Source organism: Sapajus apella, unplaced genomic scaffold, assembly GCF_009761245.1.
Source record: "Sapajus apella isolate SASKATOON/1434 unplaced genomic scaffold, GSC_monkey_1.0 scaffold14, whole genome shotgun sequence".
NCBI classification, from domain to species: domain Eukaryota; kingdom Metazoa; phylum Chordata; class Mammalia; order Primates; family Cebidae; genus Sapajus; species Sapajus apella.
The window spans coordinates 4,901,580-4,920,332 of NW_022436954.1; the positions used below are offsets into that span (position 1 = coordinate 4,901,580).

At 46.7% G+C, this 18,753-nt stretch overlaps 1 protein-coding gene across 2 annotated transcripts in view; it reads right to left on the reverse strand.

Moving 5' to 3' along the window:
* The window catches only part of PACS1 (phosphofurin acidic cluster sorting protein 1), a 188,870-nt gene that overhangs the window by 23,481 nt on the left and 146,636 nt on the right, over window positions 1-18,753 (reverse strand). For both annotated transcript variants that reach the window (XM_032282763.1, XM_032282764.1), the window contains exons 3-10: window positions 13,380-13,469; window positions 12,657-12,782; window positions 8,886-9,030; window positions 8,538-8,629; window positions 8,374-8,454; window positions 5,649-5,708; window positions 4,671-4,831; window positions 4,243-4,336 (exon numbers count right to left, since the gene is read on the reverse strand). In XM_032282763.1, the coding sequence (XP_032138654.1) occupies window positions 4,243-4,336; window positions 4,671-4,831; window positions 5,649-5,708; window positions 8,374-8,454; window positions 8,538-8,629; window positions 8,886-9,030; window positions 12,657-12,782; window positions 13,380-13,469 (849 nt within the window). The remainder of the gene's footprint in view (window positions 1-4,242; window positions 4,337-4,670; window positions 4,832-5,648; window positions 5,709-8,373; window positions 8,455-8,537; window positions 8,630-8,885; window positions 9,031-12,656; window positions 12,783-13,379; window positions 13,470-18,753) is intronic.

The window sequence follows — 18,753 nt, forward strand, 5'->3', positions numbered from 1 at the left end:
TAGCTGGGATTACAGGTACACGCCACCATGCCCAGCTAATGTTTTGTATTTTTAGTAGAGACGGGGTTTCACCATGTTGACCAGGATGGTCTCGATCTCTTGACCTCGTGATCCACCCGCCTTGGCCTCCCAAAGTGCTGGGATTACACAGGCTTGAGCCACCGTGCCCGGCTAATTTTTATATTTTTAGTAGAGACAGGCTTTCACCATGTTGATTGACCATACTGGTCTTGAACTCCTGACCTCAAGTGATCACCTACCTCGGCCTCCCAAAGTGCTGGGATTACAGGCATGAGCCGCTGCCCCTGGCCTCAGCCAATGTTAATAGAATCTAGAATCATGGAAATGCTCTGGTCAGGCCTGAGACTAAAGAGAATTTCACTCCATTTTGGATCTCAATATGACAAATGATTAAACATGTTTTAAAGAGAATGAACTAGGTGATGACAGAGGCCCACCGGGAGGTTTTAAAGTAGCATAGCTTGTTATTAAGCCCTATGACAGCTACAGCACTGCTTCCATGGCAAAGTTTCAAAATTTAGTAAGATCTTTATTCCCCTCAGCTTTATTAAGGTATAATTGACAAATAAAAATTGTATATATTTATGGTATACAACCTGTTCTGATGTATGGATACACTGCGAAATGATTAAATCAAGGTAATTAGCATATATCCATCTCCTGATAATATCTTTAACTTGGATTGGGCTTAGAGGACACCTGATATTTACTGGTTCTTCCAGATGTCCCAGACAATCCTCCTAGGGACAAATTCCCAATTTCTCTCTTTCTGTTCCTGCTTCTATAAGCGCTAATGGGCTTTTTCCCCCCGCAAGGATGCTGGAACACCAGCAGGGCTCCAGCTGTGTCTGACCAAGTGTCATGAGATGTGGATGAGGCATCACTAGAGGTCCCAGCAGCCTGCACCACTGCCCATGGACAGTGTCAGCTGTTGAAGGCTAAGAGTGTAGGCACGTGTCAGAGAGAAAGCGGCAAGAGTGAGTAATATGTAGGCTATTGTTTCATGGACTAGGCCCTAACACCATTATTTATAGTGCTGTGGAAATAGCGACTTAGCAGCAGGCTGTCGTGGCTAGAAGTCTGCATCTGTGGCTGCCCTAGCTGAAGCAGTCAGAGCTCATTGTTATCAGCTTGGAGAACCAAATTATGTTGCCATTGTGTGCTCAAGTCTTGGGAAAATTCAACAACTGAAATAATTTTTATCAGCAGAAATTCTTTCTGGTTCTAGTGATAAACTAAATCCTCTAAAATGTGGGGAACAAAAAGCAAGATTAAGAAAAATAAATAACAGCGCTAGGAAACCAGGGAAGAGAGGACACAAGCTGAGGTGGTGTGTATATGCCTGCCTACATGTGCACGATCTGTGTCTTTTCCTAATCCATTCCGAAGTTCTCCGTTTAAGAGCACAGCTTTGTCCTGCTGTTCCCAAAGCACCTTTCCTACCAAAGGATTCCAAAGTTCCACACCCACATCCAGACATATGGGACTCTTCAAAATAGAAATATCAGCACAGAACCAGCAAAGTGAGTCTGAAACCTGGCCAAGGGAACCAGAATTTGAAGGACTCACTAAAAAGACATCTAGATTCTATCAGTTTTAGGAGTCCAAAACTGAAATGGCACTAAGGAATTATAACAAAAGCAACAGTATTCAATGAGCAGTGCTCCGTAAGCAGTCAGTCAGTCAGGCACATGCCACGTGGAGTCTGATGTGCATGATCCCATGCCATCTCCTCACTAACTTGGGAGGCACAAGCTTTAACATGTAGATGAGGAAGCAAAGGTGTGGTAACATGCCCAAGATCACACAGTCAGTGGAGTGGTGGAGTCAAGACTTAAACACAGAAGCTCTACCCTGTCCCAAATGTGTTTTTTGCCTAGACAGGGGGCCTCAGGCCATCATATTATAAAGACCAACACTCAACACTCAGTTGGCTTTTGAGCCAAATGGGCTCCTACACTGACACCAGTACCCTATAGATGAGGCACCGAGGCTCAGAGTGCCTAGGTGATTTTTTTCTGTAAGTTTTGTAAATCAGGTAACTCACATTTATTAATACTCACAGTGTCAGGTGTTCTGCTTACTGCTTTTGGGGCAGTGTCACAGTTATAGTTACATTTTGTTACAATGGAGCACCTACTCTACATTCCCACAACACTGAGAAACAGTCCTCCCTCAACTGGCTCCCAGATTTCTTTCTAGAGTCAGCTCAGATAGTTAAGAGCGAATTTGGGTCTCATGGCCAGGGGTCTGCCCATGTGGATGGCGTCAATTCAGCAGGGCCATTCAGCAGTTCCATGTGAGGAAAAGCATCTCCAAGTCACATCCTAAATGCTAATACTAAAGAAAGTGAGGTGGCTGGGCAGACACTGCACTCCAGCCTGGGCAACAGAGCCGGACCTTAACTAAAAAAAAAAAAAAAAAATTTTAGGTCAGGCACAATGGCTCACGCCTGTAATCCCAGCACTTTGGAAGGCCGAGGCAGGGGATCACCTGAGGTCAGGAGTTCAAGACCAGCCTGGCCAACATGGTAAAACCTGTCTCTACTAAAAATACAAAAATTAGCGGGGCATGGATGGCACACACCTGTAGTCCCAGCTACGTGGGAGTTGAGGCAGGAGAATTGCTGGAATTCGGGAGGCAGAGGTTGCAGTGGGCCAAGAGCTCTCCATTGCACTCCTGCCTGGGCTACAAGAGCAAAACTCCGACACAAAAAAATAAAAAAAATAAATAAGTATAGAAAGCGGGTTAAAAAAAAAAAAGCAAGGTCTCTTCAGTTCTTGGATCCCCATGAACCTGGCCTGGAATGGCGTCTAGGGTGCAGGGTCTGCAAGGGCAGGGCTGGGTTTCTCACAGAGAGGAGTCTGTTTAGGCTGCAGTTTCCCACCATTTCCTGACTAACGCTGCATGGAGCACTGTCCTAACCAAAAGAGTTGGGAGAGAGCCCCACCTGGTGGCAGCAGGCAAAAGGGCAGCCAGGAGATGCTCCAAGAGACTGATTTCCAGGACTGGCACCTGGCCTTTCAGACCCCAGCAGTGGAGGCTTTGCCTGCTTCCTGACATTTCTGCACAATTACTACCTATCTGCAGGGTGAGTCTGGTATTCCCCCTGGTGAACAAAGACTAGGCTTCATCTGCCAGTAAAGCAGGCAAACAGGAGGACTCAAAGGATTTATTTCTTTGATCTACAGAAAAAACACTGGGCTTTGGAGGGGAAACCCTAAGCTGGGCACTCACATCTCGACAATGCCCACTTGTCTTCCATTGTAAACAAAGGAAGAGCAGCTTCCCAAGGCCTGAGGTTGCATCAGGCTCACCCACACCCCTGCCTGTGATCTGCTGAAGGGTCAGGGCCTTTCCAAGGAGGGGTGGAGCATGGCACCGGACAGGGCTCCAGCTGCTACAGTATGCCTCCTTTTCCGCTTGCTCACCAGGAAAAATGGAAACCTCTTACTAAATTATAAATTTTCTCGGGGCACTGCTCCCCTCTATGGATTCTTGGCCCAAATAAAGCCTACTAGGGCCTCCTGAGCACATCTCAGGGGCTCCCCTCCTCTCTATACCTGCTCCTTCCCCAACCTGGTGCAGGGCCACTCACCATGGGCCAAATGCCACTCCACGCCACATTCTCAGCTACCACAGAATGGACACAAAGGGACAGGTTTGTTTTTGTTTGTTTTTTGAGACGAGGTCTTGTTCTGTCACCCAGGCTGCAGAGCAGTAGTGTGATCACAGCTCACTGCAGCCTCTGCCTCCTGGGCTCAAGGGATCCTCCTACCTCAGCCTCCCGAGTAGCTTTATCTACAGACATGCACCACCATTTCTGGATAACTTCTGCATTTTTCGTAGATGGGCTTTTACCATGTTGCTCAGGGTGGTCTCGAACTCCTGGGCTCAAGTGATCCAACCGCCTTGGCCTCCCAAAGTGCTAGGATCGCAGATGTGGACCACCGTGCCCAGCAGAGGGGGAGGTGTGTTCTGAGAGGGAAGGCTTTGGGCCACAGCAGGAACAGACCAAAAGGAACACCCGGTCTGACACAGCAATGACCCTGAAGAGCTAAGCTCCCAGCGTGGACTGAGGAGAAAAACTGAGGCTAAAACAAGATGAGGCCACTTTTCTAAGGTCACAACATGAGCCCTGATCAGAGATACAGAGGGACGGAGCACTGAGCCCCGACAAGCCACAGTCCCGCCCCGTCCCACAGCCACGGTTGCGCTCACAGGGCTGGTGGTGTCTTTTCCAAGGCTGCCCTTGCTGTTGAGGCTGCCAATCTCCGTCTGGGAGCTGGACTGCGACATTCCCTCAAAGAAAGGCCTGCAGTGAAGAGCACAGCCAAGGTCAGTGCCTCCGGGGCTCAGAACAGCAAGCTGGGAGAGCTGAGTGGAGCTGGTATTCAGGGTGGGTGAGCAGGGAAGTGCAGGGAGGAGAGGTGGGACAGGTGGGAAAAAGGGGGGCTTCCGAGAGTCCTATAGGACTTCTGTAAGTGAAAGGCAAAACAGTGACCTTGTCCCAGAGAGCCAGAGGTTCAGAAAGGATGAAAGACCAAGATTCCCTGGTAATGGAGGGGGCAGCGAGGGAGGGGTCAGGAGACTGCTGTGGCCAGGAAGGAGAGGAGTTGGGAGGCCAGCTACGGAGGAGGGGGCCTCACTTGAGCTTGGGCTTCGGAGTGCTGAGGATGCTTTCTGTCTCCTCCATCTCAGGTCCACTGTCGCTGGGGTTGTACATCTCCAGACTGTCATACAATTCATCCAAGTCCTCTTCGACCTCCCGGATCTGTTCCCGGGACACGTGCTCCAGCCCAAAGCCCACCTGCAACAGGAAAAGAGTCTCTGAATTTAGAGTCATCCCTATCAACAATTTTGGTTGACGAGCAGCTCCTTTCTCTTGGGCCACCCTTATAGTCCCACTTAAGGGACACGTCAGAGCTTCAAACTGGCTGGAGTAACCTTCATGTCATTTCTGTGATCCAGCCTGAGAGCAAGGACATGGTGAGGCCACCCCCAACCCCCGCCCCAGCCGGTTCCTGCCACCGCTCCACACTGGAAAGCTATGCCAGGAGGGACAGCTGAGGAATCCCGAGGACCATCGCCTATGTGGCCTCATCCTACCCTGCTTACAGCCCACAGGAAGGTGAAGCAATTGCTCTCAGCAATTTTCATCTTTATCCCTGTTAGCCCACTGAGAAGCCTGTGGAAACGGGTCCTTTCCGGAGCTCAGGGAAAAGACTGATTCTCTCTCAGTGGCCATTCCTGGTTATTCCAGGGCTGACGACCAAGGACATTTCCACCTCCCAAGCTGCTGCTCACTGATGTTCCCATGGAGTAAGAGGGGAAATTAAGTGACAACTGCAGCGGCATCCACTGGGTCTGTCCCTGTATCCCACACCAGAGACTTGGGCGTAGCTGCGCTGCCCCCCGCTGTGTGCACAGCCCTTCTCTCTCCTTCACTCGCTTCAGTCCTTCTTAGCCACCCTCTCCCTTAGGGCTCTACCAGGCATGCCATGGGGAACATGAATATTAATCCCGGAATCCTGACTCCCAGTGCCAATACAGAGTGCACCCCACGGATGCCGGGTGAAACCCGGGGAATTCTACTCACCATTAACCTTGGGAGTAAGGGGCCGTACCTCATCTGAAACTTTAAACCGCTTCAGGAGGGCCACAAACTTCTGTTTGATGTTAGGTTGCTGTAGGGACATATTGTATGATAGTTCTCAGACAGTGTCCACTTGGGGTCAATTTAAGTCAACAAACGCCTACTACAGCCCACTTTCGTTATGAGCTGTGGGAGGACATGAAGACTGGAGGACTTTGTCTCTGCCCTTGGCACTTGAAGCCTGTTAGGAAGATAGGCCCGAATTCCAGTATGGCTCCTGGGCCCTGGGTACAGCTGCGGGGAGGGGTAATGTCTATCCCCAGGTCCTCCGTCCTGCTCTGCCCCAACACCTCCCAAATGTGCATCTCCAGCTCATCTCTTTCTCTTGCCCTTTGGATCCACAGTGCCAACTGCTGATTCCCACTTGTGCGTGCACAGTGCGGGCAGCCAGCCTCACCAGCTCCTTGGCAGAACGCAGCATCTTCTTCCTGCATTCCCATCCTCTTACTGATGTCGCCAACGCACCTGAACCCACATCTACACCTGGAGTCTCTCCTCCGGTTCTCCCTGCAGGCCCATTCTCTACCTCAGACCCTTCCTTTTCCATCTGTGACACAACTGTTTCCATCTAGGCCTTTCTCCTTGCCTCTCTGGGATCACGGCAACGGCCTTCAGCTGGCACCTCATGCCCTGCCTGCCTATTTCTGGCCTTGTTCCCACCACAGCCCACAGTGGTCCTTCTGAGTGCAACCTGCTCATGCTACCGTCCTGTTAGAAGTCTTCATTGGCTGCCACTACTTGAACAGAGCTCAACGGTCAGGCCTGTAAGTGTCTGAAGCCTGGGTCTGCGTGTTTCTAGCCTTATCTCTCTATTTGCCCTTTCACACCCCATAGTCAAGTGGAAACTCACTGCTTTGAGTTCCTGGGAAAAACTGCATGCTGTTGTGCTGGGCCTTTATATAGGGTATCTTCTGCCTTGAATACAAACTTTCTCCAAATCCACTTGGTGAAATTTTATTTAAAAAAACCCATCTCTCAGCATCTCATCTGAGAAGCTGTCCTGGCACTCCTGGAACAGGTGGCCACAGTCCTCTGGTGTCATTGCAAAGCTCTGTCTTATGGCATCTGTCCTACTGGGCTGTAATTACTTATTGAGATGTGTGGAGTTACTAGACGTTGTGTGCTCCTTGATGGCATGGACTGGGCCTTATCTCTCTGTCACTGGGCATGATGCTTAGCTTGTGGTCATATGTACTTCCTGCCTGAATGACAGACTCGCCATCTGGGGATGGAAAGAATGAACTTGCAAGGCTGATAGGTCTTCAAAGAAAGGGCAGAAAGGGCATTCACAGCAGAGAAAAAAAGTTGAGCTCACAGTAACAGAGCAGCATGAGACATGTTCACAGAAGGTCAAGTACATCTGTGTTCTTGGTGGGAAAGAAGAATGGGTGTGCACAGAGGAGACAGGCACTAAGGGAGGTCACTAAGTCTCTGGGATAGAACTGGAAAGTGCCTGCAGCTTAAAAAAAATCTCTTGGGGAGTGAACATTAGCAGGAGCACTGAACTCTGTTTGTATGCTAGTGTCATGCCAAGGAGGAGCCCCCACATAGGAAGAGGTGACTTACGAAGCTCTAGGGGAACCTTTCGGGAAGAAAATAGGGCCGCTTTCTGGTTACAGAGCAGGAAAATGAAAGCCTCAGCAGTAGGGGCTGACTAGAGAGAGCTCCTGCAGCCACTCCCTATTTCCAGAGTGCAATGGAGGTCAAGCATTGGGAGCCTTGGTGGCACACCTTATGGGGACCATGTGGAGCACCAATCAAGAGCTGGCCACCTGAGGACAAGGAAACAGTCCTCCCACTCCCTAGTCACTGACTGGATGGGAAATCCAGGTCAGTCTTATAGATTTACCTGAAGCCGAGTGACACCTCAGTGTGATGGGAGAGGTGACAGCATCTGGCCTTCATTTCATCCCTGAAGGGGAGGGCATCTGGGCTCTCAGAGGGTTGGACGCTAGGCTAGCTCTGCACTGGGGAGAATCAGGATGCCTCTGGGAAAATGGAGCTGTGTATTCCCCTTCAGAAAAGCTCCCAGCACTTCTGGCCCTCCCATACTTCAATGCAAGAACTCCAGAATCTGTCAAAGACCACCTCGGAATTGAGTTTTTAGCTTCTCAGTCCAGGATTCAAATGTCATCAAAACAGTGACTCTTGAGGAACTTTTATGCAGGAAAAGCATCAAAAGGCACCTGGTCTCCAAGGTCATGGATCCGTTAAGGCAGGAATGATATCTGATGTAATTAAAGCTTAGCAAGCCTTATAGGAGTACTTCACGACCAGCCTATCATCGCTGCATAAGTTCAGCACATGATCAAAACTAGTGCTACTCCTAGAGGGAGCTGGCCTTCTCTCTGCAGCAGATAGCATGTGACATGAAGCAGCCACTGGAGTGGGTGGGAGGGGGTCTGTCCCCTGAAGGACCACTATCTGTTCTGAATTCTAAAAGAAGGGTTCTCCTTTTTTCTATCTGATGATAACCTGAAGGATATAATAATCTTATCAGTAATAATGGTTCCCAGCAACAGTGAGTCTAATTGGGTGGTGGTGAAGATATAGAGCATGCATCAGAATCGTGAAGGGATGACCCTGTGTTGATAGATTTTACAAAGCCTCCACTAGGCTTGAATATGCTGCTGCCAACCTTCCCCCACCCAGACTGAAAATCTTAGCCAACCGCTCCCCAGACCTTTGACACTCACCCTTGTGATGGCAGAAGTTGAGGTTAGTTTCCTCCGGGTCTTCTTTACTTTCCGGAGATCTTCGTCTTCGTAGAACAGGTCCTAAGTGGATATGGGGACAGAATGAGCGTGGGAAACCCGAGGAGCTCCTTGGATGCTCCATGTGAGGGACCACAGAAAGTTACCTGCCCATGCAATGGATCATCGCTGCCTTCCTGTTCTGATGAGAAACTCTCTTCCTCTTCCTCAGAGTAATTGTCAATATCAGGAGAACGATCTGCAACAGACACCTGAGTAAGAAAACCTTGCAATGGGAAGGTCTGGACTGAGAGACTTCGATGGGCTGGAATCAATGGTTCTCTTTGGGTGGAAACACAGCCAGGATGGAGGGGAGGGCCAGGGCTGAAGCCATGTTTTACTTTCAAGGGTCTCTAAATATCTCTTGCCCAGGAACATTTCAGGCAGTGCCTTGTTCAGCTTTCCCACGATGGGCTCCCTGTTCGTAGGGTCTCCAGAGGCTGCATGCATCTTACCAGAGAGCTTGGATTTAATTCCTTCATGGTCAATGGGCTGGCTGGACAGGGAGTAGATCTTTATTTCTGCCACAGGCACAGAGACATCCTTCACGTTGCTGTGTAGGCCAAGCACCAGAGCGCCTTCATTAGGATGCTGCATCACCTAGAGCGAGGGGCGGCGGTTACTACAGAGGCACCTGAAGAAACGCAGCCAAGGAATGTGCAAGCAAAAATGTATTCTGATACATTTTCTTCCTCACTTTCAAATCCATGCCTACCATCCAACTGCTTCAAGGTCTTACTTTGTTTTTTATAATTATTAAAGACAGGGTCTCACTCTATCACCCAGGCTGGAGTGCAGTGGTGAGATCACAGCTCACTGCAGCCTTGACCTCCCAGGTTCAAGTGATCCTCCCACCTCAGCCTCAGTAGCTGGAACCACAGGCACACACCACCATGCCTGGCTAGTTTTTCAATTTTATGTAGAGATGGCGTCTCACTGTGTTGCCCAGGCTGATCTCGAATTGGGCTTAAGTAATCCTCCTGCCCTGGCCTCCCGAAGTACTGGAATTACAGGCATGAGCCACTGCACTTGGCCTAAGGTCTTAGCTTTAAAACTATCCCCAGAAGTGCCAGCCGCTGGTCAGGGCTGCTTAAAGATAACAATCACAATTGAAAATGGTTGCTCAGCCAGGAACAGTAGCCTGTTCCTGTAATCCCAGCACTTTGGGAGGCTGAGGTGGACAGATTGCTTGAGCCCAGGAGTTTGAGACCAGCCTGAGCAACATGGTGAAACCCTGTCTCTGCTAAAAATAAAAAAATCAGCTGGGTGTGGTCACAGTGAGCTGTGACTGTATCACTGCATTCTAGTCTGGGTGACACAGTGAGATTATCTCAAAAAAAAAAAAAAAAAAAAAAGAAAGAAAAATAAAAAAGAAAGGAAGAAAGAGAAAGAGGAGAAGGAAAGAAGGAAAGGGGACGGAAGGGGAGGGGAGGGAAAAAGGAAAGGAGGGAGGGAGTGGGGAGGGAAGGGAGGGGGGGAGGGAAGGAAAGGAAGGGGAGAAGGAAGGGAGGGAGGGGGGCGAGAAGGAGGGAGGAAGGCAGGGAGGGAGGATGGGAGGGAGGGGAGGGAGGGAAGGAAGGAAGGAAGGGAGGGAGGAGGAAAGGAAGGAAGGAAATGGTTGCTAATCTCTAGGACTAATTTTAGTGTAAGTCCTTCACAGAGAAACTTGCTCTTGAGTCTGGGTGAGGCCAGGGCTACAGGTGGTGGTTACCTGTCACTGGCAATGAGGAAAAGGAGCCCAGTCCACTGGGAATGGCAGAGTCTGGTGGAGCAGGGGCAGTGGCTGCTGGTGGGAATTCACTGTCCCCTGTCTCCATGCTGACACAAACCCTGACTGAGTGGGACAGAAAGACGGGCTGGGACTATCTCAAATTTTCTATCACGGCCATGAAATTGTTCCTATTTAATTTACTAATGTACAGAAATAATTTTAAAAACAGATTAGTGGCTGTTTTCTTCTTCCTGTTAGCCAGGGCTGAGAGGATCTGCCTGGCACATGAGGAACTGCACCAGTGAGCATATGTATATTGAGAATAATCGCAGCCTGGCTTCTTACTGCTTTAAAAGGGAATTAGAAATATGGAGAAAGAAAAGCTATAAAAAGCCATGAGTGTTGGGTTGGAACTGAAATTATCGATGTGTGCACCCAGTTGGACAGATCTGGACCTAGACCTGAAAGGAGCTGTGGCATGTATGGAAACATGAGTACATGTGTGCATACAGATAGACCTTCCTCAGCTCTGTCTGCTGAGAGGGCGTGGATAACACCCAGTTGGGGACATGGGCACTCTTGGTACCCAGATCTCGGTTTCTGAACACGATACTCCACTGAAAAGAACCAGGGCTCCTAGGAGAATTCGCTCATTCTGGGGCTGGGTCAGGTCAAGTACAAGATGAGCCTGAAATGTTTTATACCAGAAAGTATGGAAGGATGTAAAGAATGATGAGACATGGTACAAAGGATTCAAAGCTGGCACGAAGGGGCTCCCATGTGCCAAAGCTGACAAGTTTGTACATCAAAATAAAGAAATGGTAGTAGCAGATTCAGCCCCATTAAATAAAACAGGAATCCACAGTCTACAGTTAACATAAATAAATGAGAGCGAAGGAAAAGCACTATGTTACTACAGAAAGACAATTAATAAGGCCAGGCATGGTGGCTCATGCCTGTAATCCCAGCACTTTGGGAAGCCGAGGCAGGTGGATCACTTGAGGTCACGAGTTCAAGACCACCCTGGACAACATGGTGAAACCCCATCTCTACTAAAAATAAAAAAAATTAGCCAGACATGGTGGCGGGCGCCTGTAATTCCAGCTACTCTGGAGGCTGAGGCAGGAGAATCACTGGAACCTGGGAGGTGGAGGTTGCAGTGAGCTCAGACTGTGCCAGTGCACTCCAGCCTGGGCGACAGAGCGAGACTCCGTCTTGGAAAAAAAAAAAAAAAAAAAAAAAAAAAAAAAGAAAGCCAATTAATAAATACATAAGGAATGATGGAATTAGAAATTCATTGTCTGGTAAGCACCAAAGTATGGTGATGACCAATTAAGGCAAGAATCATGAATAGGTACTAAAACTAGTGGGTGAAAATGTGATAAGGAAAAAGATAGTTATATAGTCTCAAAATATCTCCCGGTAAAATATTTTTTTCAGTAAGTACAAAATGCTTACTAATTAACTTTGTGGTGGAAAAACTCTGCAGACTCCATCTTAACCGAGTGATAATATCAGGCCAGGCACAGAGTAATCTCAGCACTTTTGGAGGCCAAGGAGGGAGGAGTGCTTGAGCCTAGGAGTTTGAGACCAGCCTGGACAACTGAGCAAGACCTTGTCTCTATTAAAAAAAAAATTGAAAATATAAAACATTAAAAGTTAATATCCCCAGGAAAGGAACCAATTGACATCAGGTGCCGCCTAAGCTGCGCTGAGAACACAGCCCTTCTATGGCAATGCTGCCAGAAATACACAGGTGGAATCTAATCTTGAGGCAACACCAGATGAACCTGGACTGAGGAGTATTCAATAAAGTACCCTGTGCACTTAAAAAATGTCAAGATCTTGAAAGGTAAGGAAACCCAGGGGCTGCTGCAGACTGAAGGGAACTAAGGACCCGGTGACATGCATCACGTAATCCTAGAGCAGATCCCAGGCCCATAAAGGATATCACTGAGACACTTAACACAGTCCGACAGGGACTGGGGGTTAGATGGCAATCTTTTGTCAATGTTAGTGTCCTGATCTTGATGGCAGCAGTGAGCTTATACGGCACAGTATTCTCATGTTAAGGAAATTAACATGGCACAGTATTAACATGTAATGGGGCATCGTGCCAGCAACTTACTCTCAGATGGCTCAGAAAATAATGCCTATCAATATATCTATGAGGAGAGAATAAAAACTGTGGTGATATGTTGAAGAACTTGGGCAAATCCACACATGGGAATTTTTCATACTATTCTTGTAAACTTTTCTGAAAGTTTGAAATTTTATGTAATTTCTTGAGTTTTACCTTTTTAAAAGCTAAAGAAAATTTTTCATGAAGGAGAAAGTACTTGATAAAAATAAGTATATTCTGAATTTCCAACAAAATAATTAACTTGTAAAACAGAATTAAGTACCTAGCCAGCAGGCTGGGAAAATCATGTGGAAGGCTCAAATGGCTGGGCTGGGGTCTCCCTTGGGCTCTCTGACTCAAAGGCCAACAGTCTGGAGACTGTGTTCCTCTCACCTCTGCCATGTTGATGAGTCCCACAGCCAAAGTCTTATAGCCCAAGATGGTCCGATTCTTGTAACGTTTTCTCCTTTGCAGCATGATCTGCAGCTTGTTGGCATCTCGCTTAAGGAAATGAGGGTACTATAAAATACAAAACAGTCGAGCATGGTTAATGGGCAGCTGGGTCCCTGAGGGGTTCTTGTCCTCCTAGAGGACACACAATCTTTCTGTGCTTATGCTTCCTGTCTGTAAATGGGGCAGTCAGGGGTGAAAGGAGAGCCATGAAGTTGCTGCTGGTGGAGCCGACTGGCTCGGTGCCTGGCTTCCATGCCGCAGCCCTGAATTATGATGAGAGGGACACAGACTAGGAGGGATAAGACATAGAGAGGAAGGATGGAGATCCTGACATGGAGGCTGAAGATGGCACAGTCCACGGGGTGTGTGAGGATCACTAAGGAGAGGTGATGGGGTACAGCAGGTGGGTAACAGTGTTATCCAAGGCAGAGGAAGGGAAGGAGGAGCCACGGTGCCTACTCAGGTTTCCACACCCTTACCGTGGCTGGCTAAGGGGTTGTTTTGGCTCTCCAGGCCAGCCATAAACCTCCAGGTGACTTTTATTCATTCCTGCCCCAGTTGAGCAATGGCTGCTCTGGGATAAAACAGTCTCTGGGTTAGAGGACTGTTTGGGGACTAGCCAGGATATGACATGTTAGGGACCTAAGATTAGGGGAGTCTCACCTGAAGGGAGAAGGTTAATTGGAGCTCTGTTTCCACCAGTCCACTAGCTGGAAGGACAATCTCATTGGATCGAAGAATTCTTTTTGAACCCTGAAACCGAGAAGAAAAGTCTGTTTGGTCAGGTGCAGTGGCTCATGCCATTACGTAATCCCAGCACTTTGAGAGGCTGAGGCAGAAGGACTGCTTGGACCTAGGAGTTTGAGACAAGTCTGGGCAGCATACTAAGACTTGCATCTTTACAAAAAATAAAAAAAATTGGCTGGACGTGGTACATGTGCCTGTAGTCCCAGCTAACTCGGGAGGCTGAGGTATAGGATCACTTGAGCCTGGGAGTTCGAGCCTGCAGTGAATCATGATCATGCCACTGCACTCCAGCCTGGGTGACAGAGTGAGACCCTGTCTCAAACAATATTAACAATTAAAAGAAAAAAAACCTGTCAAATCTGTGCCACCAAAAATCAAACCAAAAGAAATATGTTGTAAACAACTTCTAAGCTCTAAAAGCATTCTCTTTAAAGAAAACAATTACATTTTATATTTTTTCGGAATGGAGTCTCATTCTGTTGCCCAGGCTGGACTGCAGTAGCGTGATCTCAGCTCACTGCAACTTCTGCCTCCCGGGTTCAAGCGATTCTCCTGCCTCAGCCTCCTGAGTAACTGGGACTACAGGCACCTGCCACAACGCCTGGCTAATTTTTTTGTATTTTTAGTACAGACAGGGTTTTACCATGTTGGCCAGGCTGGTCTTGAACTCCTGACCTCAGGTGATCTGCTTGCTTCAGCCTCCCAAAGTGAGGGGATTACAGACGTGACCCACCACGCCTGGCCCAAAACATTCTTACCAGTACAAATATTTAATGAGTCTTTGTTGTACTTATTTGAATCAAGCCTCTACCACAGGTATGATTTTACATACAGCATGTAGGGTTCATAAAGGGTTTTCACAGCAAAATGATTTGTTAATGCCTGTGAGTTCCCAGCACTCCTGGGGAAGAGGCTGGTAGTGTCAGCCCCCAGGGTGTATATGACCCTCTCTGCCCACTGCTCCCCTTCCCTCCCTCTGATTCTCCAGGTATACTGTCTTGTCTCTGGACCTTTTCATGTGCTTTTCTTCTCTTTTTGGATGCTTTTTTTGGCTTCTGAACACAAGAAACCAACTCATCTTTCAGGTCTCAGCTTAGCTGAATTTTTTTTCCCCAGGAACTTCCTCTCTCCAGATCTAATATTTGGGTTAGACAGCCCTCTTACTGCCAGTTACTGAATCTCACTAAACTTCGCGATCCATGAGACAATCGTATGTCTTGTTCAATATGATTCCCAGTACACAAATAAATGCTGTTGAATAAATTTGTCTAAAAAATATAATCAGTTTTAAAATTAGTCTCAATAATAATAAAAACACAATATCCAAAGTTGGTAAGGATATGGTAGGATTTGTAAATTCATTCATTGTTGAAGCAAAGTAAATTACAGTAACCCTTTTAGAAAGTAGCCTGGCAATAAAGAAACATTTCCATTCAAAAATTGTAATCCCTTTCTTTTTTTTCCCCGTTGATCTCATGACCTTGGAGGGAATTATTTTTTTCTTTTTCTTTTTTCTTTTTTAAATAAAAAGAGAGACGAGGTCTCACTATATTACCCAGGCTGGTCTTTAACATCTGAGCTCAAATGATCTTCCCACCTCAGCCTCCCAAAGTGCTAGGATTACAGATGTGAGCCACCACGCCGGGCTGGGAATGATTTTAAAAAAGAAACAAACTTGTAAACAAGAAGTGTTCACTGAAACATTATTTTTACTATTTTTATTTTTTATTTGTAGAGATGGAATCTCACTACATTGCCCAGGTTGGTCTTGAACTCCTGGGCTCAAGCGATCCTCCTGCCATGGCCTCCCAAAGTGCTGAGATTACCGATTTGAGCCCCACACCCATCCCTGTTTATAATTAATGACAAATTTTTGAGCTACTCATCTCTCGCGTGTCTTCGGCATAGCTGTGATTACTCTGGGAGCTGTTTCTGTTGAAATGGTACTATGCTGTGGTGCTGACCCTTAGGGGAAAATTCCACACATGGAAAAATGCCTTGGCCACTCATGAGGCCAAAATGAGACCAGGGAAGTGGAGCCCTGATGGTTATGTCATTCTATAGTGATGCTGCCTAAGGGTGACGCCACGAGGGAAGGCTGGGTATAAAATCAGCAGAAGGCGCGGCCCAGTGGCTCATGCCTGTAATCCCAGCACTTTGGGAGGTTGAGGTGGGTGAATCACCTGAGGAAAGAAGTTCGAGACCAGCCTGAGCAACAGTGGGAAACCCTGTCTCTACAAAAAATACAAAAATTAGCCAGGCATGGTGGCGTGCACTTGCAGTCCCAGCTACTCAGGAGGCTGAAATGGGAGAAATGCTTTAACCTAGGAGGCAGAGGTTGCAATGAGCCAAGATTGTGCATACCACTGCACTCCAGCCTGGGCAACAGAGACCCTGTCTCAAACAACAAAAACAGAAATAAAACAAAATAAATGACATCAGCAGAAGCACACAGTCAGCCCACACACAGGGCAGGGCCTTGGAACACCCAGAAGCTTGAGCGCTATAGTGACAACTAAAGACCGAATGCATCAAATAAACTATAAAAAGCAAAATCAACAGACATTCTCTCCTATAAGACCCACACATTTATGAGATTTTATGTTACAATTGGAAATTTGAACACTGATTCTGTGACATTAAGGTTTTCTTTTTTGTTTTTTTTTTGTTTTTTGAGATGGACTCTCACTCTTTCATGCCCAGGCTGGAGTGCAGTGGCACGATCTTGGCTCACTGCAACTTCCACCTCTTGGGTTCAAGTGATTCTCCTGCCTCAGCCTCTTGAGTAGCTGGGATTAAAGGTGCGCGCCACCAGGCCCAACTAATTTTTGTATTTTTAGTAGAGACGGGGTTTCACCATGTTGGTCAGGCTAGTCTCGAACTCCTGACCTCGTGATCCGCCCACCTCGGCCTCCCAAAGTGCTGGGATTACAGGTGTGAGCCACTGCGCCCAGCCTTGTTTTGTTTTTCCTTTTAGACAGTCTTGCTCTGTCAACTAGGCTGGAGTGCAGTGGTGTGATCTTGGCTCACTGCAATCTCTGCTTTCCAAGTTCAAGTGACTCTGTTGCCTCAGCCTCCTGAGTGGCTGGGATTACAGGTGCGTGCCACCACGCCTGGCTAATTTTTGTATTTTTAGTAGAGATGGGGTTTTACCACATGTTGGCCAGGCTGGTCTTGAACTCCTGACCTCAAGTGATCCTCCCGCCTCAGTCTTCCAAATTGCTGGGATTACAGGTGTGAGCCACCATGTCCAGCCAAAGTGCGATATTTGTGGGTGAAATGCTATGATATATGGATTGCCTCAAAATAATACTGGTGAAGGGGAACAGGTGGGGGCATAGATGAAACAAGACTGGCCATGAGTTGATAACCACTGCAGCTTGGTAAGGGGTTTGAGGGAACTGTAAACTACTGTCTACTTTTGCATATGTTTGAAATTTTTCCAAAATAAAAGTTGAAAAAAGTAATCAGGGATTTCCCCCTCTGGGTTCCCCTCCCACAACTGTGGGAGCTGTCTTCTCTCTCTCACTCTAATAAAAAAAAAAAAGGAAAAGAAAAAGAAAAAGTAATTGGTGCTTAGGGTTCTTTTAAGATTTCTCAGCTCAGAGCTAATGCTCTCCTAGTCAAGTTTTGTGCTGCTAAAAATGATACATCCGAAAAGGCCAGTTATTCTTAATATGTAGCCAAGTGGAAAATGCCATACTTCCTTATGTTTCTTTAAAAGAAAATTAAGAGGAAAGTCTCTGCAAATGAATTAACATCAGAGATACACATGCTTTATTTGTTTTCCTGGGAAACACATCCTATGCTATTAAGCACTGAACTGAAAGAAAGCCTAAGTCTCAAAGAATTCCTTAAGCCTCACAGAGAATGCAAGTTCTTCATGAGTCTTCCAAGGGTTCCGAGGTCAACATGGATACAATCATTGTCTTTTGTGCTCATGCTGTCATGAGAGTACAGTGTCTTCCAGAAGCTACATCACACATGATGTTGCAAAAGACTGAGTGCTGAAGCATCTAGGAGAATCCAGCAGATGCTAAAAAGATTTAGAGGAACATCAAATGATCTACTCTTCTCATTTTTTTTGGGGAAAATGTAGTTATTTTTAATAAAAATTTGTTATTCTGTTATCCTAATTCGGCTTATTATTATAACAATTGCTAGATATAGAGTACATAAACAAAAGCTCTTTGGGATCCACAATAAATTTTATGAGTGTAAAGGGGTCCTGTGGCCAAAAAGTTTGGGAATAGCTAATATTAGTTGTACTTAATACTCCCAATAACTTTATTTCTTAGCTTAAGTGTCATGCTCAATAGCTGAGTCAAAGCTCAAAGTCAGCTTTTCTGACTCTACAACTCTATTCTTCAAATACCCAGGCTTGCGATGGCTTCATTCTATCAAAAACCACCCGCCTACTCTCTTTCCCACTCTGACATATGTACGGGCTGCAGGTGTGTTTATGTGTACAGGTGTGGTGTTACAGGAAAGAGTGAAATAAAAGAGCAGCAGAATTGATGTTTTAATAAAATTAAATGAGATGTGGAGGCCACTGGTTGATAATGAGGTAGACAGTATATGTACCTCCAAGGGCACAGCTACACCAGCTAATCTGCATAGGAAAGAGTTGTGGTTGAGGTTGAGTGTAGTGTGTACTGTTTCTGGTTTGGGACAGGAGTAAGTAGAACAGTATTGAAACTAGGGCCAAAACCGGATACAGGTAAATAGGAATGATGGCACTTGCAGCTAATCACAGGCTGCACTATTAAACTCAGAAAATTATAAGTGATAAATTGTTTTCTATAGAAGAAAACACTCCATAATAATAATAAATAAATTTAGCTCTGTAAAAACAAAGTTGGGATAAACTATTCTTTTTTTTTTTAGACGGAATCTTACTCAGTCGTCCAGGCTGGAGTGCAATGGCGCAATCTTGGCTCACTGCCACCTCTGCCTTCTGGGTTCAAGCGATTCTCTTACCTCAGCCTTCTGAGTAGCTGGGATTACAGGCACCCGCCACTATGCCCATCTAGTTCTTTTGTATTTTTAGTAGAGACTGGGTTTCACCATGTTGGCCAGGCTGGTCTTGAACTCCTGACCTCATTATCTACCCGCCTTGGCCTCCCAAAGTGCTGGGATTATAAGCATGAACCACTGTGCCTGGCCTGGCTAAACTATTTTTAAGCTGTAAAAATAGATCAGCAAGAGGTCCTAAGGAATGCTAGTATAAATGACTTAAAAAATTAAAGTTTCATTTAAATACAGTACAGTGCCCAAATCTTAAGTCCAC